This window comes from Poecilia mexicana, unplaced genomic scaffold, assembly GCF_051168715.1.
Source record: "Poecilia mexicana isolate PSO_F unplaced genomic scaffold, ASM5116871v1 scaffold_13, whole genome shotgun sequence".
In the NCBI taxonomy this organism is placed as follows: domain Eukaryota; kingdom Metazoa; phylum Chordata; class Actinopteri; order Cyprinodontiformes; family Poeciliidae; genus Poecilia; species Poecilia mexicana.
The window spans coordinates 10,222,378-10,249,852 of NW_028263382.1; the positions used below are offsets into that span (position 1 = coordinate 10,222,378).

At 38.9% G+C, this 27,475-nt stretch overlaps 1 protein-coding gene across 1 annotated transcript in view; it reads right to left on the reverse strand.

The window, feature by feature from the left end:
• Window positions 1–1,546: 1,546 nt before the first annotated feature.
• Window positions 1,547–27,475, reverse strand: part of maml2 (mastermind like transcriptional coactivator 2) — a 51,294-nt gene continuing 25,365 nt past the window's right edge. Inside the window, exons 2-5 of the mRNA XM_014980814.2 lie at window positions 12,642–13,838; window positions 3,726–3,890; window positions 2,997–3,105; window positions 1,547–2,918 (exon numbers count right to left, since the gene is read on the reverse strand). Of these exons, the coding sequence (XP_014836300.2) occupies window positions 2,092–2,918; window positions 2,997–3,105; window positions 3,726–3,890; window positions 12,642–13,838 (2,298 nt within the window). The 3' untranslated portion in view covers window positions 1,547–2,091. The remainder of the gene's footprint in view (window positions 2,919–2,996; window positions 3,106–3,725; window positions 3,891–12,641; window positions 13,839–27,475) is intronic.

The following is a 27,475-nucleotide window of genomic DNA, read 5'->3' on the forward strand; positions in this document are numbered from 1 at the left end:
AGAGCGATCTGAAAATAGTTGAACAGACTCCTGTGTCCAACCTGATGGAGCTGGAAAAGAACTTCAAAGAAGAAAGGATAAAACTGCCAAAAGTCAGATGAGGTAAGCTGGTGGCATCAAAGGCTTGAGGCTGGAATTGCTGCCAAATGTGGATCGATAAAGATGTGATTAATTAGATGAAGGTGATTTCTTGGGTTTTCTCATTTTAATTTGCAAAAACATTTTTTTCCCCCCACATTGAACCATACTGAAAGGCTTGAAAAGACACGTTTTCATGTGATCTTACACTGATAAGGTTCAAAAGTTCAGTGAACGACTCTTCAGCTGTACAAATGGAAACATTCTAAGCATAATTTAATATTCAAGAAGGGACTTTTCTCTCAAAAAAAAAAAAATAAGACCCGTTAGATGAACTGTGAAAATTATTGCTTAAAAATACTGCTCATCTCCCCCTTATGGTTGGTTACAGAACTGCAGAAATGAGTCACCAGCAGTAACTCGGCTCTCCAGAAGCCTCATCACCAGCCGTTCATTTGCTCCAGGTGTGTTAGAGAAGAAATGCATCTAAAAGCTGGTAGCTCTCGACCTGGACTCGGTCTAAATCTTTTAACGTCTCTGTGGAGGGATTTTGGTCCACTTCGCTTTGCTTTAATTCGGACACACTGTAAGGGTTGTTGAGTATTAGCGTCCTGTTTACGGCCATGCCACAGCATCTCATAAGGTTTAAGAAGAACCTTCTTTTTTGTTTGTTCGTTTTCATGAGCCTTTAGGAGACAGCTGTTGTGTTTTCAAGCACTGACCTCCTGCTAAGCTACAGCTCCTTCCCCACGGCGGAGCCTGCTGTGGAGCGCAGGCTAGTAACCATGGCCACCGATGAAGGCGGATAAACACTGTAACGGTAAGTTGTTTTAGCACATCTACAGTAAACCAGTCCTCCACGACACGCTAAGACCCCCGGCTCTGATTGGTTGTTTCTGCAGAGAGGAGGCAGAGGAGCTAAATTTTTTTTCTCCATAAGTCTGCTATACAGGACATATGTTAAAAATACAGCTCAAATTCCGTGTTTGATGTTGGATATGATGTCACACTTTCCATCAAGTTCTACTTTTGTTTGGAATATTTAACACACAGATCTTGGGGGTATTGGAGATGTTCTGGCAAACGTGAGCTGAATCTTTGTGTTCTGTCACCAGAGGTTTTCGTCAGCTGGGGATAGTAAGGTAAGGCCTGCAGCCTTAGATGCTGCTTTGTGTGTTTCTGTGACTTCCTGGATGATTTTCACACTGTTGGAGAAAATTTGAATGGTGGGTCATTCCTGAAGTTTTAACACTGTACTTTTATTCTCCATAATGTTACTCATTGTGTTTATCTAATTTGTTCTTTAATTTCATTGGACTGAGATCTGTGTCTATTTCACATTGTCAGACCAGTTCCATCCAACTGATTTTTTTTTTTATTCTACAAGTCAATCTACACTACAGTGAGAGGGTGTAGTGTGTGAGACCTATCTTTAATGTTAAGTCTTGTTAAAGAAAAAGAAATAAACTTCTATTTTATTCAAATAAATTTTTATTAATTACATGTATTATATTCCCTAATTACTATTCCGAGTATTAAATATCACATAAGAAAAATAAGGGTTACATTATTTAAAACAGCATTTTAAACTACCACAGATGAAAATGACCAAACAATAAGAGGAAACGTTTGTTTTGGAAAATTCAGTGTGGTAAATACTAGAACATGCTAAATGTGGGGTAAGAAACTTAGAGAAGTAACTTCCTTTTCACAGTGTGTATTTTTTTTTTATGTTATAACAGCACTAATGCATGAAATACAGTCCACAAAAACAAAAACAGGAAAGCAGTTTCTTGGGAATATACCGGAGACAAATATGTACTGCGAACACAAACATACATTTATTTCACAGTAAATACAAAACCAAGAAAATCTGTTTACATGAATAACAATTAATTTGGATTTATAAAATTTTTTTGAACAATACTTACAAATTGTAACCGTTCTACATTACAGATATAAACTCTAAGATTTGAGCTGCAGGTGCATTTTTCTGCAGCCTGTAATCTAAACTTATGAGTGACTTCCCAGAATCTCGTCCAGGTTTATATCTTTCATCCAGTCGTCATTCCCAGAGCCCGATTTAAGCAGGGAGTCAATGAAGTCTGAGTCCGCATTGATTCCAGGGACTGTGTTGTCCCCTTCCGGGAGGAAGTCGAAGGTCAGACGGTTGGATCTGTTGTTCTGGTAGCTGCTTGAACCGGGACTGGCATCTGGAAAGCTGGCTGCCGGCACCCTTTGTTCAGGAGAGGCCTGGCTCAGGTTTCCCAGAGGGGATGGACAGCCCATCATGGCCTGACTCGGTCTGGCTTGGCCTGCGTCTCCCAGGGTTGGCATCCCGGCGTCTGGTGCTACCTGGTTGGGGGGTCCGACGTGCCTCTGCTGGTATGGATGGTTCGGCAGGTCTTGCACACCCTGCAACTGCAGTGGGTTGGGCAGACGCCGAAGTCCAGCTGCCACTTGCTTGTTGGCTGACCCCCAGCCCAGACTGACATTTGTCATCGAGCCTCCTAGATTCTGTACTGGCACCCTGGAGGAATGCAAGTCAGCTGTTGCCCTCTGATGTTGCACACCTGTTACATTGTTCATCCCAAATGATTTCCCCTGTGTGCCTGGTGCCAGGAATCTCGGTTTACTTTGACTCAGTCCTATACGACCGTGACTGTTTTGCTGCTGGAACTGGCCGATACAGGAACTTGGATGGCAGTCTGGCCTGATACCGAATCTGCGATCCGATGGCAAGGGGCTCATCTTTGAAGTAGGCCCGCTTGAGAGTTGGCAAGATATGGACTGCAGGTTATTGTCAGGACCATTGCTGGGAGACTGTGCAGGGTTCTGACCTAAAGAGACATAGAAGTTTCAGGATTACCAGCCAGGATTTACGCTGATGCTAATTTGCATGAAATGTTTAGAAGTACCTGGAAAGATATTTGCTTGCTGAATCCCCACCAAGCTTCTCGACTGCTTGTAATCCGGAGGTGGTCTTGTGAGATGTCGACTGAACTGGTCATGTGTGTTATCTTTATCCTGAAAAGCAGAGAAAAATTTAGACATGTACAATGGATGCTTAACAGATGTATGACTGAAATGATGAATAGGATTAATCTTGAAGTATCAATTACGGAAATAATCGTCAACTAATTTATTAATCGATAATAAATAAATAAATTTGTTCTATCCAAAACTACTCACTTGGCAGTTTTAGCTTCATCTGGTTCCAATTCTGTACAAAAGTCTCCTATTAATCACCTTTTGCTATCAAATTATTAATCAGTTAATCCAGATAACATTCACCAGATTATCTCTACACTGTATCGATAAGTCAAACAGAGGCTGAGCTTTTCATACGTTGATGTCAGAAGTTTTGTTTTTTTTGCGACAAGTGATCAGTGTACACTGAAGGAATGCCATGGCATTGCATTTTATCCAATGACTTGTTCGCTTTTTATCACTTCTAATGCATTCCTAACACTGAATAAAAACAGTTTAAGTGGTTTATGAAAAAATCTGAAGACTGTGTCCATTTTTAAAAATCAGATTAATCGAGAAAAATAACTGATAGAAAAACTGATTACTAAAATAATTGTTAGTTGCAGCCGATGCTTGACCAATGCCGAACAGTTCTCTCAGCTCTAAATGCAGCTTACTGTGTTGCTGATGGGATGCTGCTGCAGGTTAACCTGTCTCTGCATGGGTGGGCCTCTGGCCGGGCCTTTCTGCTGGTTGCTAGGCGCTGACGGCTGTGGCTGTGATTGGGCTGACAGGACTCCTAAGCTTCCACTGGTGGGCATCCTGGGGCCAGCAGGAACAGCCTTTTATAGAGGAAAAATAAAAGATTATTTAGTGAAGAATCTTAATAGAGTTGAATATCATGTGAAAGCTCATTTATTTCAGTAAATTATTTTTAAAAAGTGAAATTCATTCTATAATTCATCACACAGAGTGATATGCTTGAAGTGTTTATTTTTGATGACTACAGCTTAGCTAAAAAAAACCAACCTAAATTCAGTTGCTCATAATTTAAAATGTTAAAGACAAATTGAAACATTTTTAATACAGAAATGTCTATCTACTAAAAACCTATCCATGTACTTTACAGTCAATAAATTACTGCATAATTGCAGCATAGTGTGGAGGAGAAAAGCCTGTGAATCTGCTGAGGATTAATGCATCGGATGCATGTATTTTTGTCTCTCTCATCCTCCATTTGATAATATTTAATATGTATTTCTCTGGTTCAGTAGTGACCCAGCTCAAGATGCGGAAGAGTTCTAGGCGCATCTATATCATAGATGCGCCTATAGGTGGTGACTCTTGAAGCTCTGACTCCAGCTACAATTCAACAATTCAAGCCTTAAGTCTTAGAATAGATTTGTGCACCTTTTTCTATGACATTTTTCCTTCCACCAAACCTTTCAGTAAAATGCCTGACTACACAGTCTATATATGTGTGTGTGTGTTAAATTGGTTCTCTAATTTTTCAAATAAACTATATTTTATGACTAATTAGCTATATCAAGAGTTTACATCAATTAATACTCATTCTGTGTTGTGAATCTGAAGAGTAAATTCCTGGTTTTAGAATCAAATTGCCTAAATAGATAAATGCATAAAACTTTTCATGGTATTTGTGAAAAGTGCAGATGAGTGTATAAAATATTCACTTCCTGCCAAGAGTCTTGAAATGGAAAATCTGCATCAATGCAAAAACACATATCTACCACTAGAGGGCGAAATCCTACAAGCTATTAAATGTCTGTGTGAAAGATGCTTTTCAGACTCCAGAATGTGGTCAAGGCTACTCCCTCTGCAGATGAGAAAGGGAGACTCGGAGAGAGAGAGAGGCTTTTTTTGGAAAGGGGATGAGCAAAAGAGAGAGAGAGCGCGTCCTCCTCAAGGCCTGCCTCTCCCTTGATAATTGTGTCTAAAGAGAGTGGAAAGAATCCCTGAGACAGCAGGAAATGTGTGCCGATGGGAAGTTAAGCGCCAGCGCCGTGACCACCTCCATTTAATAAGCTCTCCTTTACTGATCACTGCGTGCTTTTGGCAGGGAGACATCCCATCCTCTGCAAATCCATTTGGCTCGTGACGCTGATTAAAATGTTGTAGCCTGCCACACTCGGATTTAATTGAGACATCCAAAAACTCCTCCTCGTATGTTTTTGCAGATAAGCTCTCAGCCTCGCTGCTGTTTGAGATCTTATATTTTCTAGGCATCAGTGCGGGCCGTTCAGGACGCACCAAGAGAACCACGCGTTGGGCTTGCAATGTGAGGACACCCTCACATTGCTCACGAAGGAGGTTACTGTGCACTAAATCCAAGTCAACACATTGTGTGTACAGTGTCAGTCATTGTGTTGACTTAAAATGTTTCCCAGGGTGAAATGGATTAGAAATCCAACAGCGCATTTGGAAAAAGCTATTAGAAGACATTTTTAGCAGAAAATGAATAACCACAGGGCGGTGATTTTGTGATCCCTCAAAAGGAGTAAAAAAAAGAAAGTGTTTATGTATTTTCACCGCATGAGTGCTTTTGAGCGAATCTAAATGAATGGCCTGACATTGTGAGAAGTAACAACTCGGATTAGAGAATGACGGGGGTAAAGCTCATCATGACTTCCAGAGAATTGAACATTTTCTGCCTCTCTGACTTACTTTTACCCACACAGTAAATCAAGGCTGGTAATGATGTTGAGTGAAACATCAAAACAGATCTCTCCTTTCCGCTCTGAGGTTCTGATTCACTCTCTCCAATTAGCGATTGTGGAAGAACTGGTGACCATCACTGAAAAACTGTAAAGGGCTCACTCCACTTCACCCTTGTTGTGCGTAAATATCCAAAGAAGGGGTGTTTTTAGCTCGACTCAGTTATCCTTTAATCCTGATGTGTCATAAAGCTGTTTTCCGTGCCCCCCTCTGCCCCCCTTTCCCGTTTTTATTCTTCCCAAGCTTGTTTTAAATGAATACCACATGTGGCTCAGGCTCGAGAGCGAGGGAGCCGAGTGATTTAGCCCCTCATCCTGCGGCTGCGCGGGCCTCGCCTGCTCTCACACTGCACTTCCTCCAGTCTTCTCAGGATGCTGTCCCTGGGGAGGGCCTCGGCATCTGGACTTGGCCGCTGCTCCCTTTCCCAGGAAACAAGTAGTCCCTTCACAGCGCTGCCAGAGTGACCTGCAGGCTCAACCCACTGGGCCCTGCTCGAAGTCTTACTGAAGGATGTGGTGCCACAAGATCATCAGCACAATGTTTCGGACATATGGACAAGTCTTGGCAGGTTGGCTCTTTCTTGTAGCCATTTCCTGACTTGTAAAGATCAACACGCATTACTTGAATGCCTCGTTCTGTTCTTTTGACCTTCCCATTTTGACAATGGGTAAGAGCAATTACCCTGTTTCTAGTCAGAGTTTTTTTATTAGATAAGCAAGAAGTTACTTCCTGTGTCTCTTTAAGAACTACAACACAGGTCGCTATTCGGTAATATGTCTCACTGCTGAAAGTCTCAAGGTGCATTTACAGCAGTCCAGTTTTGTCTGTTTTAATCAAATTCTAGTTTTTGTCTAGAAAGTCTGGTTTATTAACAGAGGTGTGAAAGTGCAATTGAACGCTAGATCTCAGATCAGCTGGAGTGAACTTTGGTGTGGTATTAATCTGAACGCCAATCAGACTGGAGACCGCTCCAAAAGCAGGAAGTGAACCGGGTATTCTGGGTAAAATACAACCTAAACAAACAAGAGTCTAGCGATGGCGGGAGAAATGGCTCATGGTCTTTTGCCAAAAACAAAAGAAAAATCCTACTCCATTTTTGTTTGCGTTTTGTTAAGAAGGAACTTGTGCTCATGACTTTTTCAGAGGTTTTTGTGTTCACCGCAGGCAAACGGGGTTTCAAAGGGTTTAGGTCAAAGTGTGACACAGTGCAGCGTGAAAGAGAACTACGTCATCAGAAGACACAACAAATGAACCGAGTCTGCCGGACTCTGATCATGTCAGTGCAGAAACAATTTTCTTTACATTGATTCTTATATCTCAGAGCTTCTTCTGACATCAAGTCTATTTCGCTCAGTAATAGATTTCACACCGAAGAGTTTTAAGTGTCAACATGACCTGGAAGTGCTTATTGTGGTGCATTCACGGATTGGAAAAAGCTAAAAAAAACATTTGAGTTCCTGATTTGCTGGTTAAAGAAGCTCATTTCCTGTAGCCACTTTCTAACTTAGTATAAAGACTAACAACCATCTGCCTCACTTGAATGAGATGTTTTCTTGTCTGTCTTATTTTGAATACCTTTTTGTATGACAGGAAAGAGACAGTTGTGAATGATTAATTTAAGGTTTCAACTGGAAGAGAGCCCCCAATTTAAATTCAGCATGGGGCCCCAAACAGTTATTGATCACTCCTGCCTTCATGTAAACGAAAATATATCAATAGGCAGAGCAACGCTACAATCACAAAACATAATTCAGAAAGTGAATATTAGAAATAAAACTATTAAAAGTCTTAAATAAACACCAATCTGTGTCTGTTCAAATGAAGGCTCACAGATTTGTTCAGCACAAGGAAGCCCACTGCTGGTCACTGCTGTTACACAGACGGATCAAGCTGTTCTTTCAGGACTTTTATTTCTCTGGCATTATTAATTCAGCTCAAAAAAGATTTTGCTCTTTTTTTTTTCTCCTTTTCCTCATTAGCTGGATTTTTAACCCTGTCCCAGCTGACTGCGGCAGACAAACACTATTATCTGCATTTTTGAACAGACGTTCTAAAATTACAATGCGGCTCTTGTTTGTTTTTTTTTTTGTTACTTTTTCAACTTCAATATGAGCGCTGTGTTTGCATAATTTGTTCAAAACAAAAGAGCTCAAGGAAAATACAAGGTCATAGGGGAAGATGTCCCAGAAACCTTACCCCCTTTGAACTTAACTGCAGTCTCATAACATCAATATCTTAAGTCTTGAGGTTATTCAAAGGGCTTTGGAAGAGTCTTTTTTTTTTTTTTCTAATTTATTATAGTACATTTTTAAGGCTTTTTTAAATGGTGCGTTAGTTTTTATTTGTGTTCTGGAATCATTTCAGCTTGTAAACTTTAACATAATACAGTTCTATGTCTTTGTCGTCCAGGTCTGCGTGACACAGAGAATGGACTGTACTGACAAGAGAGAAAATGTGAATTTATTTCAACCAATATATTGGAAATCCCATTAGCCCCAATATAATCTACTCTTTCCAACAAGCTGAATATTTCAGTTAAAACCAGATGTTTAAATATACTGTTTAAAAACTTCCTTTCTGTGTCACTGAAAAATTAGGCACATTAATAAGAGAGTAGACATGTAGTGAAATTGCTGCTCATAGTTTTGTTAATGGCATCAGTAGAAATCAGTATTGTTCAATGAAAACTGACAGAACATAACCAAAATCCCAGATAGCCCAGACATCACTTTGACGATCGTCAGGATTGTTGCGGATGACGTCCGCGTTGACAGGTCTCCTCCTATTGTCCCAGCTAAGCATTCGAGCCGTGTCAGCACGAGGAACGAGCAACGGCAGCTGCTGTTGCTGTCGGTGAGATGGAAATGTCATAAAATAGAAAGAGCTTCTCTGTACCTCTCTCTTTTAGCTCTCGTCGACACAAGGCTGCTGCATTTAAAAATCAGGTCAAACTGAATATCCTGCCTCTGGCGGCTCTGACATGCTGGTAAAACGACTCGCTATGGCTGCATCGCTGGAATCCCACAGCGTGTTTGGATAACGGTTTCCAGCTTCTGCCTCCAGTTTGCTGTGAATTCAGAAGCCCATTCAGACATCTGCAATGTCATTTTGCCAAAATGACACCAAGTTTAATTTCATATGAGCTGAAATTAAATTTAATGGAATGGGCAGAGACATCTGCAACATATATATTTTTTGTAATAACGATTCTATAAGTTTTTAAATATGTGCTTATCGATATAAAAGTACAGATAAAAAATATATAAATATTGTGAAAATAAATTGATCATTGCACATATATTTTAACCCTTTCTTTCTTATAATTTTGATGATTATGACTTGCAGATAATGATCCAAAATTCAGTGTCTCCTAAATTTTGGGTGTTGTGTAAAAGTTGAGTGGAAGGAAAAAGTGCGGAAGGAAAAGGCACCCACAAAGGTGAGACAATTAATCTCCTCCTTGCCACAGAGCATTAATGCTGTAACTCACGATAAATGATCCCCGACCACATACTGAGTGTATCGAAATGAGCATACTTTTCAGAAACCTTGTATTTCTGTTTAAAACATAATTTTCTAATTGATCTTGAATAATATTGTACATTTTTGAGACAAAGTCTTTGCGCCTTCATTATCTGTAAGCCATAATCATCAAAGTTACAACAGAGACTTGAAATATTTCATTTAATATTTAATGTAGTGGATCTATTTTATGAGTTTCACTTTCTGAAATTAGTGGAAAAAATACACATTTTTATGTTTGCACATAAAACTTGCATGTGTTTCGTTAACTTGCATTTTGTATTATGTTTCTCAAAATTTAGTTTATTAGTTTTAGCTGTTTTTCTAGTTTCTTATCCCAATCATGTTTAGTCTACATTGGCAGACTGAAATGACTCTTGGGGCATTTTCACCTCAATTTCTGTATGATTCCTATAAGCTTTATGATTTAATGTAAAGGTTTAATCAGATAAATGCGGCGCTGCCAGGCATCTGGAAATCGTATATAAAGATAAACCAGATGCAGTATGTTAGGAGGCACACATTACATATAATGTATATTTACCTCAACTACATAAAATGTTGAGATCAGAAGCTTCCAAAGTTGTGACATCATCATATTGACTTTTACAGAAAACTTTTAAAAGCGTAGCAATCGTTGTGTTGGTCAATGTCTGAATATGAAGTTAACTTATTCTTATACTTCTATTATTCTGACACTGAATAAATGCACTGCTATCCTGATGAATAATATATATATTTTTCCTCTTTTTTTGTATTTGTGGTTTACAAATGTATGTGGTTTTTAAGAAATGTATTTATTTTATATATTTTTTACAAATTGTAAGCAATCTTATTGTCTCTTACCTCTTTCACGTCTTGTGTGATTTTAATAATTTGATCAGTTTTTTAAATTGTTTTTTGTATAGCTTGGATGGAGGTCTGTTTTTAAAACATCTTATGTTGCAGAAAGTTACATGAAAGATGCAAGATTGACTGAAGAACATCTAGATAGTAGATGAAGAGCGTAAAAGTATGATTTGCCATTCACTCTTGTTTACTTCGATGTCTATAACTCGCTTCCTTTTCTCCTCCTTATCCCATCCTCCCCCGGTCGCTCAGGCTCTACCCTTGATCTGCACACTTTACAAGAGCTTTCTGTGTGGCTCACATTATCATTTCACACAAAGGCAGTCACAGATAGTGTTGGCGCATAAAATGAAAGAAGGGACAGTCTAAATCTCCTCCAATCATAACAAATCAGCGATTCAACCTCCGGCACCAGGCTAAGAAGATTACTGTCATTTTCCACCACTTGTCCCTTGTAGCTAACAACCTCCAATTAGCAAATCCCGCTGCGCATATCTGCGCCCTGACAGGGAGCCACCGCGACAAGCAAAGAAATTAGAAGTCCTGCATGTTAATTCGCCATGCTCTGGCAATCTGTGTCAACGTCAAAACACTTGCAGGGGACAGACGTTTCGAAGGGACTCGCAGCAGCCAAGGCGCAGACGTTAGGAAGAGCAGGTCCCAAAACAAACAGAACCACATTAGAGCCGTTTGAGGCAGCGGGGCGGCTGCAAACCGGGGGAAACCGACTGAAGACGACTCCAAATATGAAGTCTGGCTAAGCAGTGTGTTACTTTTACTGTGCCTAAAAGTAATTTTGCTTTCAAATGGTATTTACATGAGTTTCATAGCAACACTACATATTTTGGATGTAATTGTAAACGATTATCTTAAGTTTTCAATATTTGGCGTTACATTCTGTGCACGACACACTTACTAGCTTCTCTGTGAGATTTGTGAAAATGGATAAATACTGTAATTCATCTACTTTTCAATGCATTAAAAACTGAAAAATAGATTTAAAAAAATCTAACTTCTAAGTTTAGTTTTAAAATTAAGAAATCATCAGTGCCACCAACAAAAATGCTGGTAGTGCAAATAAATGTAACTGAAACATTTTTGTAATTTTTCCTTCTCATTTTACAATGATCAATGTTTAGGAAACATCTAATTACTAATCTGTGGCTTCATCATTCACTAGGGCACAAAAATGAATCTATTCAAGTGATTTTATTAATTTATTATTTTTTAATGGATTTTGTGTATTTTGTACGGTGTCCTTGAGTGCCAGGAAAGGCGCTTTCAAAAATATAAAATGTATTAATATTGACCTGTCAATACTGACTGACTTCTCTTTAAAAACTGAAATGAGAACATATAATAACATGAGTAAATTTCTTCCCAGTTTTCCTGCCACCATTAATTCTTCTTAATAGGAGCAAAGGTAACAAGGTAATCCGAATAGCTTTGTTGGCCAAGATTGTGCAAAAAAAAAAAAAAAAAAAGGAATTTGACTTAATTTTCAAGCACTCAACGTACAGCAACACAGGTGTAAATGTTTAAACTTCATGACAAATAAAGCAAGGATAAAAGAACAATACATCTGTATTTGCAGTCAATCTTTGCTTTTTTAAAAATTTTTCCAGTGAGTGTTAATTTTTTTTTTCTAATAGTAAAAAAAAAAACATTACAGAGTCGACATTTTAAATTGTCCTCGGCATCACATTAGGGGTTAGCAGTGTAAGCTCCACTGGTATTTGTAAAATACCAGTCCATGGGTATTTGATGACAGCGGCCACTGTGGCTCAGTGGGAAGAGTAGAGATTTTGTGGTCAGAGGTTTCTGGGATCAATTCCAGTTTTCTTACCACATGTAAGTGTGGCCCCCGAACGAGGCTCTAAACCCCAGGCTGCATATCGATGGATGAAAGTGAGTGCTACCGGGTGAAAGTGACTCTAGCGCTTTGAGTGATCAGAAAAGTGCTGTACCAAATGTCAAAGACGTCCAGGGTGCTGTATAATACAAAATTTGCAAATTAAAGCTTCCATAAACAGCCATGTAATTAAAAACTGTTTTGCATTTTTATGGAACAAACTTTTAGGAAACTGTAAAACAGCCAAAACACTGAGTTCCTTTAAATCAAGGCTAAAACCCCATTTGCTTAGAGTTGTCTTTGATTCTTAATATATTTGATGTATATTTGCTTGATTATTTTCATGGTGGCATTTGACAAAATCTAATATTTTTTGCTGTTTCATAATTAAACACTATTGTGTTTTTATGGTGTAAAGCACTTTGAACTGCCTTGCTGCTGAAATGTGCTAATATGCAAACACACTTGACTTAATCCAATTGTTCTTGATAAGGACAATCAGCTCTGCTCTATTTGTGAAAAGTATTTCATGTGTAGAATTAAATGAATTTTATCGTTTTCCATTCAGGTTTTCAAGCTTAAATCTACATTTTATAATCTCGAAAAGGAAATAATACCCGACTAGAGGTCTTACCTGTTGCTGCTGAGACATTCTGAATGGCAGCCCAGCAGAAACCGACTTGGGTTGTAAACAGACGCCACCCGACGTCGAGATCTGTTGGTTCTGGAAATGGAGAGCTGAATGTGCCTGGTTCTGGCTCGGTGACGGCGACTGCTGATGCTGCTCCGTCTTGGTCATCGAGTTTGTCATGATAGACATGGACTGACTGGTGGAATGAGAAACTTTGGGGCTGAAGTGCAACGTGGGCTTGGAACTGAGACCTTTCATGTCTAACTGATGGGAGCCATTGTGCCCATTTGACTTAAACAGGCAGTTGCTGATGCCTTTATTATGGGAGCCCATCTTCTGCTGGTTGAGTGTGGCCTGGTTAGAGACTTTTGCTTTGGCGAAGCTGCTGGTGGTGGGTTGAGGGCACATGGTTGCAGTCCAGCCGGTCATTCCTACATGCTGGGTCTGGTGCTGGTGATGCAGAAGAGCACCTGGTTGCTGCTGGTTTGCTGCCATCTGCTTGAGCTGCTGTGCGTGGGATATTTCCGGCCAGCAGGGCATGGCTCTGCTGTGTCCGCTCTGGGCATTGCCTTTCTGCGACGTGTTGGTAGAAGCGGTGCTGTTCAGTGTGAATGAGGGACCCGCTGAGGCCGGTCGAAGCTGCGGTGATCCATTGTGGCCCTGTCCGAAATCTTGCGAGTGCTCCGTCTTTATCACCTTGTCCACCGGGGAACACAGAGTGGCTGCTGCTCCTGCTGAATTTGGCCGACCTAGGTCCAAACCAAAGGTATCGTCCTGCTTTAGGATCTTCTCAAATTCAAGATCATTCAGAGGAGGCACTGACTTTGTCAGTTCATCAAACAGCTCCTGGAGTTCCGGGTCAATTTGCCCGCTACCTTCATCTTTGAAGTCGAAAATCATCTCAGAGTTTGAGTGGCCACAAGACTGAATCTCTTGGGGCTCCTTTTTCATTTCTTTCAGAGTCATGTTGAACATGTCTGACCCTATTCCATGGGGCATCATGTAGTTCTTCCTCTGCAAGCCAGCGGTTGAGGACCCTTGCAGAGGGTGGGTTAAGTTGTGGTTGCAGGAACCGTGACCCAGGCCACCTGCGTCCAAACGGACACGCTTAAAGTCGGATCCTGAGAATCCACAAGAGAGGCCGTTCTGCTTCAGTCCTGTTGTGTTTCCTTCCATTTTCCTTCGCAGAGATCCTTGAAGCTACAACACACAAAACGGTAACGTATTAGTAATTCAAACAGCCAATGCATTTTCCATTCAGTTTTGCAGTTGAGGCACTGCTTTTAGAAGAAATTCAGGAAGAGGCTTTTCTTAACAGAAGACCTTTGTTTACCGGTACAATAAAGATAGGCATGTTTTACCAATACAGTTTTGTAGCATGCAATGTTACGCACGGAGTGGTTACTAAGATCAAGATATAAAAAGGTTATAAATTCAAAACTACATGAAAGTTCCTTTAAAAAGTTCCTACAATTTTAAGCAGGGCTGAAATCATTAATTATGATGAATCAATTATTGTAATAAACATCCATTATTTTAGCTTAATCATTAACTGGAGTATAAAGATTTTTTTAAAGTTATTTGCTAAAAGAATAAGATATGTGGTGGTTTAAAGTGTATTAGTAATAATCTACAAGGGATGACTTTTTAACATTATAAATTCCCAGCACAGTAAAAAGGTACATCTGCTTACTGAGGTTCTGATAACCAAATTTAACAGGTGTTTATGCTATAATTCTTTTTAACAACATCGAATCTATTGCTGTTCATTTGAAATAAAAGCAACTAGACAATAAAAATCAATTTATTTGCCTAACTGTAAATTTCCCAATCACATAAAATGAATAGATCATTTCAAATAAGAAGCATATTTAAACATTTGGAGTACAGAAATGAGGCAATAAAGACACGTTTGATTATATAGTTCGAGGCAGTGGATGGGATGAGAAGATGGTTAGGAATCTGATACAGACTGGAAGGGAAGAATAGCTTCTTTGTCTGTTTCCCTCATTTGCATACATTATATTTTCCACCATTGTGCCTGGTTAGATAGCAGAGTTTCCTTTGTGGCTGAGATTCTGCTTAACATGCTGGTGCAGATATCTGATTTCCTTTTGTGCCATGCTCATGTCTTCATTTACGCATGAACGTAGTCATGACTCACAGCTCCAGTCACTCTGCTGTACTCCACAAAACGATTCTCCATTAGCAGAGCAACACACTGAACCAATTATTTTTATAAACTTGTTTGCAAAACAATAAATCTTAATCCTCATCTGAAGATAATGAGTTATTGACAACAATCCGTTAGAAACAAACAGCTTACTGTTAATCACTGACTGTTGTTTATGCACACAAACACAAACTTGTCCTGCCATGTTTTAATGTGGCAGCTGCATGGAAACAAAATGGCTCTGATTGTTGTCCAACCTGCATACAGGAGAGCAGTATCACTGTTTGTTGTCGGTTTCACTGTAGGAACAAATTTGATTCATTTCCACCTGCTGGCAAACATCGCATTAAGACGATTCACCGCCAGAGGGTTAGAGCAAATTCTGCACTTCATTACACGCCAAGCCTGCATTACCTCTGCTGCTACTACAACAACTGTGTTTGCGTTTAAAAATTTAATGAAATTGTGATTGCATGAATCTGTTTTACTTTGTTTGGTGAGCTGCAGGAAAATGTCCACCTCTGTGGACAATAAAGTTTTATCTTATCCACAGAATATAATATAATTACTGTTCAGGTTTAAGGTCTGCATCTGACAAAGCTTTTTTTATGAGAACTTATAATATTTTGGTGTTGAGTAGAGCTACTAAGCTTGACTCTGCTGTGTGTTATGGGTCTGTCATTCTTTTACAAAATGCTAAGATATGCAAACAAGTCCATCAGAGTGCTTAACATAATGTGATCAGTAAACATTGTGTTAACAGGGAGTGTCCATAGTATTGGCTCTGCAAGGCTAACAAAGCTGTATTTTAAGTCAAGCACATTATTTTGTTGTTTTAACAAACCAGAGTTTTCCTTAGTAATTACTACTACTTTTCACCATTTACAACATACTGCCTGTGTGATGTCATCAGCTCATTAAATGTTTAATCGTTCAAGGTGCAGGTTTATTGCACACACTATTAACTAGCACTGTTTAGAAGAGCCAAAGTACCAACAGGTCATTTCAAAACGGAAACTAAACTATTGTTGGCCAACTACTTCAGTAAACCGCTCCTAACTATCTGAATTTAATAGGTTTTCTTAGGTTTTTTTTTTGTTGTTGCTTTTTTTACATTCCTGAACAGCATCTGTTTTTATTTTGTATTGACTGATGACTGTTCTTGGATTTCTTGGCATTACCTCCCACAACCCAAGCGGCGATGCATGTTCCCATTTTACAATGATATCCACAGTTAGAGAGATTGTAATGGCTGCTAATTATAAACCAGAAGAATGAATTTTGCTTTAAGTTTTGACTGCACATAGTTAACTGAAGCTGTATTTAAACAAGTTACTCTCAAGCGCTAACATGCTAATGCCAGCTTAGCTCTCCAGCAAATTGCTGTAACTCAAATTTACTGAGGGCTTTAGCTGTAGAGTCAGGTGTTAATACACATAGGGCAGCCCTGCACTCCTGTTTGAACAAACTATAAATTGGAAAAATTGGCAAAAAATCTTTATGGAAAAACATGTAAAAATTAAATATGTCCATATCTTTGCTCTTGCAGGTGAAGCCAAACAATTCCCGAGGGAGCAAGTGACCACTGAAGAGAACCGCATTGGTGACAATATTAACAGTGATTAATTCAGATGATACGTGAAAAATTTAAAGTTGGTTAAAAGCAGCTTTAAGAGGAATCAAGTAGGCATCTGTAGGAGGCTTGAACAATGTAATTTGCAGCCGAGAGAGCAGCTTGATTAGCTGATGTACTGATCTGAGGCCTTGAAATTGCTTAGCTTGCCTAACCTCTGTAAAATCAAATCACTGATCAGCGTATGCAGAAGCACACCAGATTACTCACTGTATTTTGTGACCAAAAATTGTCCAAGCTTGCTATGCGATAAGAAAAAAATAGTGAATGTGTAAAAATAAAGCCATATTTAATTTACGTCGCATTAAAAAAGGTAATAAGTACATTATTTGGATTGTCTTCCCTTCTATTTTTTTTGAGTTCATGGATTTTGTGACTTTTCTCTTCAGAGATTATTGAAGGATAATCTCCATAATAATAATGGATATATATATATCCATTTATCTTAATTTGAAATGTCTATTTTACTAGGCCACTTGGAAATAAGTGATTCGCAGTGAAATTATTAAACCTCCACTTGTTTGTTCTCAGCCACCTCCAACATCAAATCATGCTTTTGTTTCTCCACATGAAAAAAATGCATTAGTAATGCTCCACCAGCACTTTCAGAAACTGTAAAGCCTTAGCGCGTGTTTACACCCTTGAAAACACCCACGGCCTGAATGCAATACAGAATTAGAATAGTTATAACTTAATACTAAAAGCAGAAAAGTACAGCGTTTTATTTTTGCTATAGAGCAAAACAAAGTATGCGCCTACTCACAGACCTTCTGTTTTTGCTCTTTTTTTTGTCAAACTTGAGAGAATCAAAACTCCAATTTTTAAAATCAAAGATGATCTAAGTAAATACAAACTTCAGTTTTCAAATGCTGATTTTACACATTAAGAAACTGACATTAAGCCTAATAACTGGTGGCGCCCTGGACCGTCATACTTCCACCATGTTTGGCTTTAGGTCTGATGTTCTTTTTCTGTATTGCAGTGTTACTTTTACGCTGCATGCAACAGGACACACACCTTGCGAGCTTAAAGTTTTTTTTCCTTTTTTTTGTCAACATAGACGTTTCAGATTATCAAGCAAATTTTAATATCAGAAAAAGAAATAAAATGTAGTTTCCTGAATATAATTCATTTTCTAAATTAAGTTTTATTCAGTTGGAGCAACAAGCCCAGCTACAAATGCAACAATTTTGGGGAAATGTAGCCAACGATTTTACAGAGGAGCTATAGATTAAACACAAGTGAAGGACGAACTCAGCTTTTGATGAACCGTGAGGCCTCAAGTGCAACCAGCTGGGCATGGTCCATGGAGGCCAGTGCCTACAAATAAGCGTCTTACTGCTGTTTGCAAACTGACGTGATGCGAAAAAAAGTGTTTCCATTGCATTTTTGCAAAAATAATTCAATTTCGGCATATTCTCATCCTACTGCAAAAACATAGCTATTTTTTTTGTCTGAAACTGGTGTTTTTCCACAAAGTAAATTTATTTTCAGAACTTTATGGTCAATGGAATTGCAGCATTCGAATCTGGGTACTCTGGCTTCCTCCACAGTCCAAAGGTACAATTGCAAGTTTAACTGGTTACTTTAAAGTCCTCTAAGGTGTGTGTGTGTGCGCGTGTGTGCATGCGTGCGTGTGTGTGTGTGGCCTGTGATGAACTGGCAACCTCTCCAGGGTGAACTCCACCTCTTGATCTGGACAGAGCACCAGGTCTATATCCCCATGGACAAGCGGGTACAGACAATGGATGAATGGATTCTAGGTCACAGCTATTTTTCTTTAGTAAAAATATTTTCAAAAATTAAAATTCTGATATTGAAGTTCCCAACAGAGGATAAAGTTTTTCTCTGCTACTACACCTGTTTGATGTTAAATTATTATAAGGGTCATAGAGAGGTGTACAGTTTCATTTAAATTGTAAATGTGCACTCAATTAACTTTTTTTTCTCCTTATGATCTCAACTCTTAGGCATAACTGGACATTTTAATGTTTCCAAAAGCAGACATAAAGAGCCCCTCTGGTACAGGCAGTTCAGGTTCATTCTTGTTTTGAAGAAGAGAGACAAGAGAGTGGCTCATGGTTCAAGGCTGTCTGTGGAAACACATCATGAATAATGGAAAGGAGGGTGCATGTGTTGCAAAAGCTGTTGTGATAAAGGGGTTGCTCTCCTCCTGCTTTGTGCCATTTAAATGTGTTTAAAGAAAAATGGACCTCAAGATCAAACTTTGAGGTTAGAGTTTGAGCTTTATCAAAACCATCTTCGCTGGAGAGAAAAACCAAACTGAAATCCGGTTTTCAGCATTTCCATTAGAAAAGACCAGTCCAGTTCACTCAGCTCTCAGAAGCAGTGGCCTCCTGCTGTAACTGGCCTGAAATCCTCACGACTGATCTCAAAGTGATCTGAAAATAGATTTTTTGATTAACATTTAATGAGCTCAGATGCTCTGAATCACTTTGAAAGTGACTCCTGCAACACGAGAGGCTTAAACACAGGATATACTGATCATCTTTAATTTCCCTCTCCGAGTCCATTTTAATGCACACAAAAACAATGTGCAGTTAAAATATGTTTTAAAGATGTAACAAGGAGTAGGATCGTTTTTACACTTTCTGGTTTCGCACGGAACAATAAGGGATTCCATTTTGAACAATCTTTTCAGCGGGGCTTATTTCTGCATTACGCCATGGCAGCGAGGCACATGACCTTCAGCGTGTCAAAGGAGACAAACTATTCATGGGAGCTGGGAGGCTGGGCGCGAGAGTGTCAAGCTAAGCAGTGTCGTGATGCTGAGCGCTGTGGATGGAGCTCCGGGTGAGCCGTCACGGCAACGCAACACCAGACCTCTTGGTACCATCTGTCAGTCCAGTGGCACAGCCTTCAGAGACAAGCATGCTCAAAAGACTGAGCACACCAGCCTTTAATCTTTTCACCGAAGCCCTGAAAGATGCTGCGACGCTCTCCTGGGAGAGTTCGAGATCTCCCATTGAGCGTTTTAATATGGATAAATGTCTCAAAACAACAAAAAAATAAATATAACTGTTGGGTTCCTAAGGAAACATGATATATGTGCGGGCAAAGCAGGTTGTTCTTTTTTTTTTGTGGAGACATTTTTGGCTCGTTTGTTGCCTGAAAAAAAGCCTCAAAACCAAAGACAGTTAACAGCTACAGAAAATTTTAGGACTGAAATGATTAATTTGATCGATTATTGAAATAAATTTAGTAATCAATTAATTGTTAACTGGAGTTTAGAGACTCAACAAAAGTCAATTTGCTGAAAGAACAACATATTAAGTCAAATTTGCACAAAAAAAAATACATTTTGCATTTAAACCAATCTCTATGTTTTACCCAGAACTCCTCCAGTGTCAGTTCTACTGACACCTGGTTGAAATTCTGGAGCAAAATCTTTTGTTAAGCAGCTTTTGCCATCAAATCAACCAGTTAATCCAAAAAATAGACGGCCTACACTGTACTGTTAAGTCAAGCAGAAATGGCTGAGGACTTCACAGTTAGAAGTATTTTTTGAGCTGCACATGCATACTTTGCTACAAATGATCAAGCATACGCTAAAGTGATGCTATCTTACAGCATTTTAAACAGCAAAATGTCTGTTTTCTTATTTCAAAAAGGAATTGCAATATTAGCATCTTTTATGTATTTCTAATGCATTCTGCTAAAACAGAGCTTAAATTCATTTAAGATCAAGAACATTTCCAACAAATCTGAATAACTTCACTCCATTAGGGATGCCAAGAGATCTGGAAACGCAACTAAATTTCTATCTGAGTAAAGTCTGTCTATAAGCACCGTCCTGTTGCTTTCAGGATTTGCCTTCATCTGGAGAAGTTTGAGACAGGAGGCCCAGATATGAAGGTGAGCGCTTTAAGCCTGATGTACGCTTGATACTCTTCTTGTTTTAAAGTAAGAACTGGAGTAATTCATGAGTTACCCTGTTCTGCTGATGGAGCTGGCTCATTCTTTTGGGTTTTATATCTTTTGAATTGCTTCTTTGGCAGCACTAAGGGTCATCGCAAGAGAAAAGAAATAAAGTCAGAGTGACCGGCCAGATAAAAGTGATTTGTAATCGGTGTCAGAAAACCAAGTCTGGCTAACTGCAAGCTGTTCACAACACGAAAGTTAACCTCACAGCTTCCAGTGGTGCAATATCACATTTTTGTCTGGTCAAAATCAAGCTGGAAAGTTTCACACTGAACGGAACTTATTTAAAACACATCTCTGTCCTTTTTGTGACGTTATTTTTGCAAAAACTTTGAATGAAACAAGCATGAAAGCAATGCACGCACAAGTCCCATCTGGACTAGAATATGTCTCACTTATGTGTTGGGTGTTTTCCCCCAAAAATTCCTAAAATCTCACCATCATATCTAGTTGCACCTGTGATCCAGATGTACTCTTGCATCACCACCAGTATTTTATTATATTGGCTAAATTCTATAAAGTTTTGTGGGTGTGTTCAGCTTTAGATTAGCAGGAAAAAGCTACACCTGATATCGAGCAAATACACAGCTTGCCATAGTTTGTGCTACTCTATGACCACTGAGCTTGCCATATTCCATCACCTGAAACCATTTTTTCTAACTAAAACCGAGTACGTCTTTAACCTTGACTGTATCGTCATTAGGCAAAGAATGTTTATTTGTAAAGCGCCATTCATACACACGATAATTCTAGGTGCTTTACAGATGAAGCTACAGATGAAAGACCAATAAAAACACAATACTTTCTTAAGCTCCACATAAAAAAGGTTACTGGTTATTCCTGCATTATCTGCAGCACTTAAAAGTTGTTTTTTTTCCATTCAGTTTGATTTTTTTTATAACAGAAATGATGCGCCAACCAGAATTTTGAAGTTGACCTCCGATTTTCCAGTGTTTGTGCAGCTTTGACGTGTCGGTTACAACTGATTCCAATTTCTCTTAAAATCCATAACATAGAAAAGCAGTCAAACTATTTTTTCCTAGCCTTTCTTTTGTGAGTGGTCAATAACAGACCAATTGGAGTGAAGTGGGGTTTAACTATTATTAATGGACTAAAATAATTATGGAGTTTCACATCCTTATTTAGTGCAGCTAGAATGACCAAAACATCCTTCCTATGCTATGCTGTAAGTTTTGCTCTCTCCCACAGCCTGAATAAACCACAGATCTATTTTCACTCATTGAAAAATACAGTTTCCTTTAAAACATCTCTCTGCTTCTTCCAACTTTTCACATTTTTAAACACTACATTTAAAAAATAATCAGCGTCCGAGTCTACTTCACTCAGAAACACCCTCCACACGGAAGAGTGTTGCCAACACAACATGACAAGCTACGATAAGCCGCATTAAGTAACTAGCTTGAGCTTCAAATCTATTGAATTTCTACTTCCTGACACACAACTTAATTCCCCCATCACACTCCCAACACACACACACACACACACGCCATCATCATCAGTTTCTGTGGGGCCTGTGCCATTAGGCTGCATAGGGATGTGAATAGCGGTTCATGGCATGCTTCGCTAATAAGGCTTTGTGCGTACTGGGACAGCGCAGCACACTGCAGAGGTGGGCTACTTTTGGCTCATCAGCACTTTGCATCCCCACACTTCCTGACACAGTTGTATTAGATTGAGGCTTCCCTCCAGAGAGCAGGCAGGAGAAAAAGATGAACAGCAACAAAAAAAAGAAAGAAAGAAAGCCGCTTTATGGCTGCCTCTGGGAGTTTGTAAGAGATCATAAAAGCTCTTTTGAAGACAAATCCACCATTGTTTAAGATTTCACTACTCCAACCGTAACTATTTTTATAAAATAGTTAGAGGTTGTACTCTTAAAAAAAAAAAAAAAAAATTAAGCTTTTATTTTTTTAGCTGTAGGAGCACTCTGGGATCCAAACATAAACACTAAGCACCAATTCAATCTGCTTTCTTTGCCATGACCTTTGTTACTTGTGATATTTCTTCAGATAAGAAACTACATGAATCCTCTTAGGAAATACTATGAGTTGGGCAGCAGTGCTGCCTTTGATTACTTGTTGATAAACTGGAAAAGTGGATAATATTGTGTGCTAAAATGATTCAGATCTCATTTAACAGACCATGAATATTTGGTGGTTTTCCCAATTCTTATGTGAACAAAGATCATACAAGGGGTTCCACCTGGCTTACTTTACGGACTGCCTTCATTTAATACCTACATATTCTCCCTTTTATCATTTGTACGCTGATGACGGACAACTTTATCTTCCTGTATCAATAAATGACCACAGTACATTTCTGTTACTAAGTCCCTGTGATCATAATGTCAGTTAGTGGATGGATCAGCAGCTGCCACAGTTTTATCAGGCTTTAAATCACTGAACCGGTTTCCTGATTGTAAAAGGATGGATTTCAAAATATTGTTGCTGGTCTACAAGACAGTGAATGGTTTTGATCCTAAAGTTGCTAGTCAGGTATTAACCATGAACCCCTCAGGTCATTAGTGGTCTGTTTGTTGGGCGTTGCCAGGACCTGAACTGAACAAGGAGGGGCAGTGTTCAGTCGAGCTCCTCAGCTCTGGCATAGAAAACCTGAAATGCTCAGAAACTGTTTCTGTGTCTTTAAATCGGGAATGAAGACAATGTTTACTTTCCCATAAAGGTCAAAGATGACTTCATTGGTTTATTTTTATCATGTCTTAGCTATTTCTTTTTCATATTAGCATTTTAGCATTTCTTCTCTTTCCCGTTGTTCCCATAAGAAACTATTACAAGTTTAATGTATTTCTTGCTTTTACTATAGTTTTTGTTGTTGCTCTTCTGCTCCGTTCCTATGAAGCACCTTGAAAGCACCTTGAATTCAACCGCGAATGAGCGATGCGGTTTCTATAAACTTGCCTTGCCTTTTAACCAAGTGAGAATAATCTGAATATTCTTGTTTCAACAAGGCGGTTTTAATGGCCGGCTGCAGATTATATTCATCACGCATCTTCTCCTGACAGATACAATGATTAGAGTCTATGGGTTGTTTCTCTGCCGGGGCATTAAGGCAGCACCAGCCAGGCCTCAGCACTGCAGACATACCACAGGTCACCAACATCGCAGTGACAGCCTGTCACATCACATCACCCATGGCCATGCGGCTCACAGAGCTCCTGACACCGCTGTCGCCTCTCATCCACATGTCATTCTTAACCACAAAGACATTTGCAGAGGAGGTCTGAGGGCTTCCCTGGATTCAGGGACAGGGGGAAAAAAAAAAGAAACAACCCCTGTAGTTAAGAGCAAAAGGATTCCCTTCAATAAATTATGCAAAGCCAGAAAATGTGGAGGGTGTTCTGCTACACCTTAGCTTTAAAAAAAGAATTTGAGCTGTTGCGTCTTGATCACACGCTTTAACTTGTTTTCTTTTTCTTTGCATGAAAGGAAAAGCAAGTTTAAAATTGCTTATAATCTCGTTTTTGTCCCCTGAAAACCAACCGTCTGTCAACTTGTTTTTTTTTTTTTATTGGCAAAAGAGCTATTTAAGATCAAAGCGTTTAATGTGATGGTGCTAGCAGCTTAAACTGTTATATGGTTCAGTGCTCTGTGAGTGCCAGAGACACCCTTAAGCCACATTTTAAAGGCTCCATGCTGTGCACCAAAAATGAAAGAGCATAAAGTATCTATCACAGTGTCATGTTTCTTTTAGTTGGTATATAGCAGTCTGTCTGACTTAGGGGTTAGGGAACAGTTTTCATTCTGGGAAACTGCTGGAAGGTGTTAGATGGCAAACATAAATCTAAATATTAGAGGATTCCTAACTGCCCAGGTTTAAGTCACCACCAACTCATTTATTTTCCACTTGGGTTCAAAAGGAACTCCCACAATCCAGAGCAACATCAACCCCTTTGCTGCATTTGTATAATGAGTAACAGTATGGCGCAGAAAACTCCAAGAAAACACTTTGAACTTTTGAGTGTTTCATCATTCGACCGCCACAAACTTCATTGGTCTTTTTTTATTTGGATTTTATGTGATGTTCCTTCTATTTTACAAGTGCAGTCTTGTAAAATAGAAGGAACATGATCCATTTTTCTTTAATAAATGCATCTTAAAAATGTAACATATGCTTATGTAATCAACTGGCTTTACTCTGATACTTCTTAATAAAATGTAGTACGACTAATTGCTTTTCATAAGGAACCTATAAAAACAAAAATGCAATTTAGAGTAACCATCTCGTCGGTTAGCTATGAGTTAGCATAGCTAAAAAGTTAGCTATGCTAACTCAAAAGCATAAATCATAAACATTAGTTCTGCTAAAGCTAGACCAACACAGTATTTAGCAGAGGCTAATGTTAGAGAACCAACTTCAATTCAAATTATATTTGCACCTGGAAGAAAGTAAAATATTTGTGAAATAATGTATTTTTTCCTTTTACATTACAATAATCCAATACAGTGTCTCAATACTTCTAAAGACAAGTACAGTTTCAGGCTGTAACAAACAAAAACTGTACAAATTGAAGGGGAATGAACACTTTTGCAAGCCAATATCTACAAAAGCAAATTACATAAATAGTAAAAAAATAAAAGTTTCTCAAGAGTTTTTACTTCTAGTTGAAACTACATGTCTATATAGTTTTTAGAATGTTGTAATTTTTGATTAAAAGAAAAACTTTTGGGACGTTTGCACCCTCCGAAGCCTATTGTTACAGCCACAAGTAGCGCTTTCCCAGCAACTGTCAAGCACAAGGCCTGCCTCCGGTCATGCCACAGGAAAAGGCACATAAGTAGGGAACAAGTTGCCTTCCTGTTTTCAAAGAAGAATCCTATGGCATGCAGAACAGTTTCCTGCTCACTAGCCTCGCTTCACCATCTCCAACATCTGGCTGCTCTTCAGCATGCAGCTGCAGCCCAGCGAACGCCAACAGCTCCACTACTGAGTTGAGCAACACAGTTCTGCGCCATTCCAGTCATTACTTTGGCCACAACAAAGAAAACCTATCGTGGCGCTACAATAGCTAATGCAAGGCATCCTGGAATTATTCCGATTCCAGGGGAAAAAAAAAATATTCTGATTAGATAATTTGTCCCACATTTGGTCGTACTCTGTGTTGTTTACGTCCTTTTTAGCCCACTATTTGGATTATAAATTCCTTGATGCTCGATTTGAAGTGCAGCGACTGCAGCTCCTAAACAGGAAACAATATTTGTCAATATCTGATGTGGCCCCAGCAAAGTGCTCTTCAGCGGCATTGCTGTGGCAATTTCCTCACAAAACAAGGATCCATTTTATATCCCGTGGGAAACCTGGGCTGAGTGGTTAATGCTGTGCTAATGCTGTTTCACTCAGCCAGGTCTTCGTGAGCCCTGCGCTTTTAGAGAGCAGAAAACACATTTAGTGTTTTAAACCGCTTCAGTGGAGACAGCTTTGAAAACTGTACCAGTTGTAAAAAAAAAAAAAAAAGAGTACACTTGTTGAGTTTTGCCCTCCCTCTCAGCTTTCACTTCACACAAAATGCAAAAGTGAGCAGTTGAACTAATCTGCACTCTGAAACCATTCTCCTCCTGGTTGGGTTTGAAAAGGGACTGCTGCGGTTAGACGGTAAAGAGAAAAAATAAATAAATGAGTGGGAGGCTTTAAACTCTCGCTCCTATCAGTTCTGACATTCCAAATAAGGTCTGAGTGTTTGGTGCTGGTCGAAACGGACCCACGAAGCACTGCAGAGCTACAGACTCCAAGCAAGGAGGAGTAGGAGGCTGGAACGGCAGGGGGATCATTGTGCAGAAAATATGTGACCTCTAATACAAATTTATCATCAGCTTGACATTTCCCAGAAAGACAACAACAAAATATCATAGGAAACTGGCACAGCTCAGACGGTAGTTAGACGTAATAATAAAAAAAAGCTGGTTGATTTGATTTAGAGCATCAGCAAAAAAAACAAAAAGAAAACAAAAGAAGCTTCATCCACATATTGTTAATCACACATCCTTCTAAAGTTAAATTGTTATTCATCAACATTAAGATTTCTTGTTACAAACTCAAACATTTACTGTAGAAACTGCAAAATGCTGAAAGATTTTTAATATATTGTGAATCTGTGAACTAATATTTAGTTGTAAATCAGTTTCTGCTCCACATCTGCACTGCATGGATTCAAACAACTTCTGGCGTTTGTAATCAGGTCTTCCAGCCCAGGACAACTGGACTGCATTCCCCAGAAACAAACAGTTTGATTCTCTTCTACCGGTTTTCTGTTCCATAAGGCCTGAGGATTGGCTCTTCATAATAATAATCCTGTTGGTCTGGAGCAAAGATGCTGCTCTCTTACTGGTGTGTTTGGGATTACTGAGGAGCAAAAACACGTTTCAAGGGCACTTCTTGATCAGCATAAGGCAACTTGACCTCTTCAAGTGTTTTCATACATTCAAACTGATTCCTGATCAAATGTATGTGATAAATAGGACTGGCACTTTAGTATTGGAATCACCACCATATATATGCGCCTCAGTCACTGTGCTCCCAAGAACAATATGGAGTTTATTGTAATGAAACTGGACGCCACATGATTAATACATACACTGCAAAATCAAAACATTTTACAAAGTCATTTTGGTCTAGTTTCTAGTAAGATAAAACTATCTTGCTGAAAAGTTACTTATAAGTTAGTTTTGTCTGAGTTGAAGCGTACTAAGATATTTGCACTAGAAACTAAACCAAAAATACTTTGCAAGATTTTTATTTATTTTTTTTGGCAGTATAATTTATTTAAATATTGCATTCTGTAAGCAGCACTGCTATTCATGAGTTCATCAAAAGCCTCTCATTACGTAACATTATGCCTCAGTTATAAATCATGTAAGGTATTTTTCTTTTTTTTAAACAATCACTTATTTTGAAATTTATGAGCTTCACACAGATTTAAAGTGGGAAGTCGACCTTCTACGCCACAAAAATCTGACCATTTCTGATAGTGAAGTGCATTACAAATTCCAAAATTAATGAGTTGGCAGACAGACACAAGGAAACTCAGAAAAAGCCTCTAACAACACATACAAATAT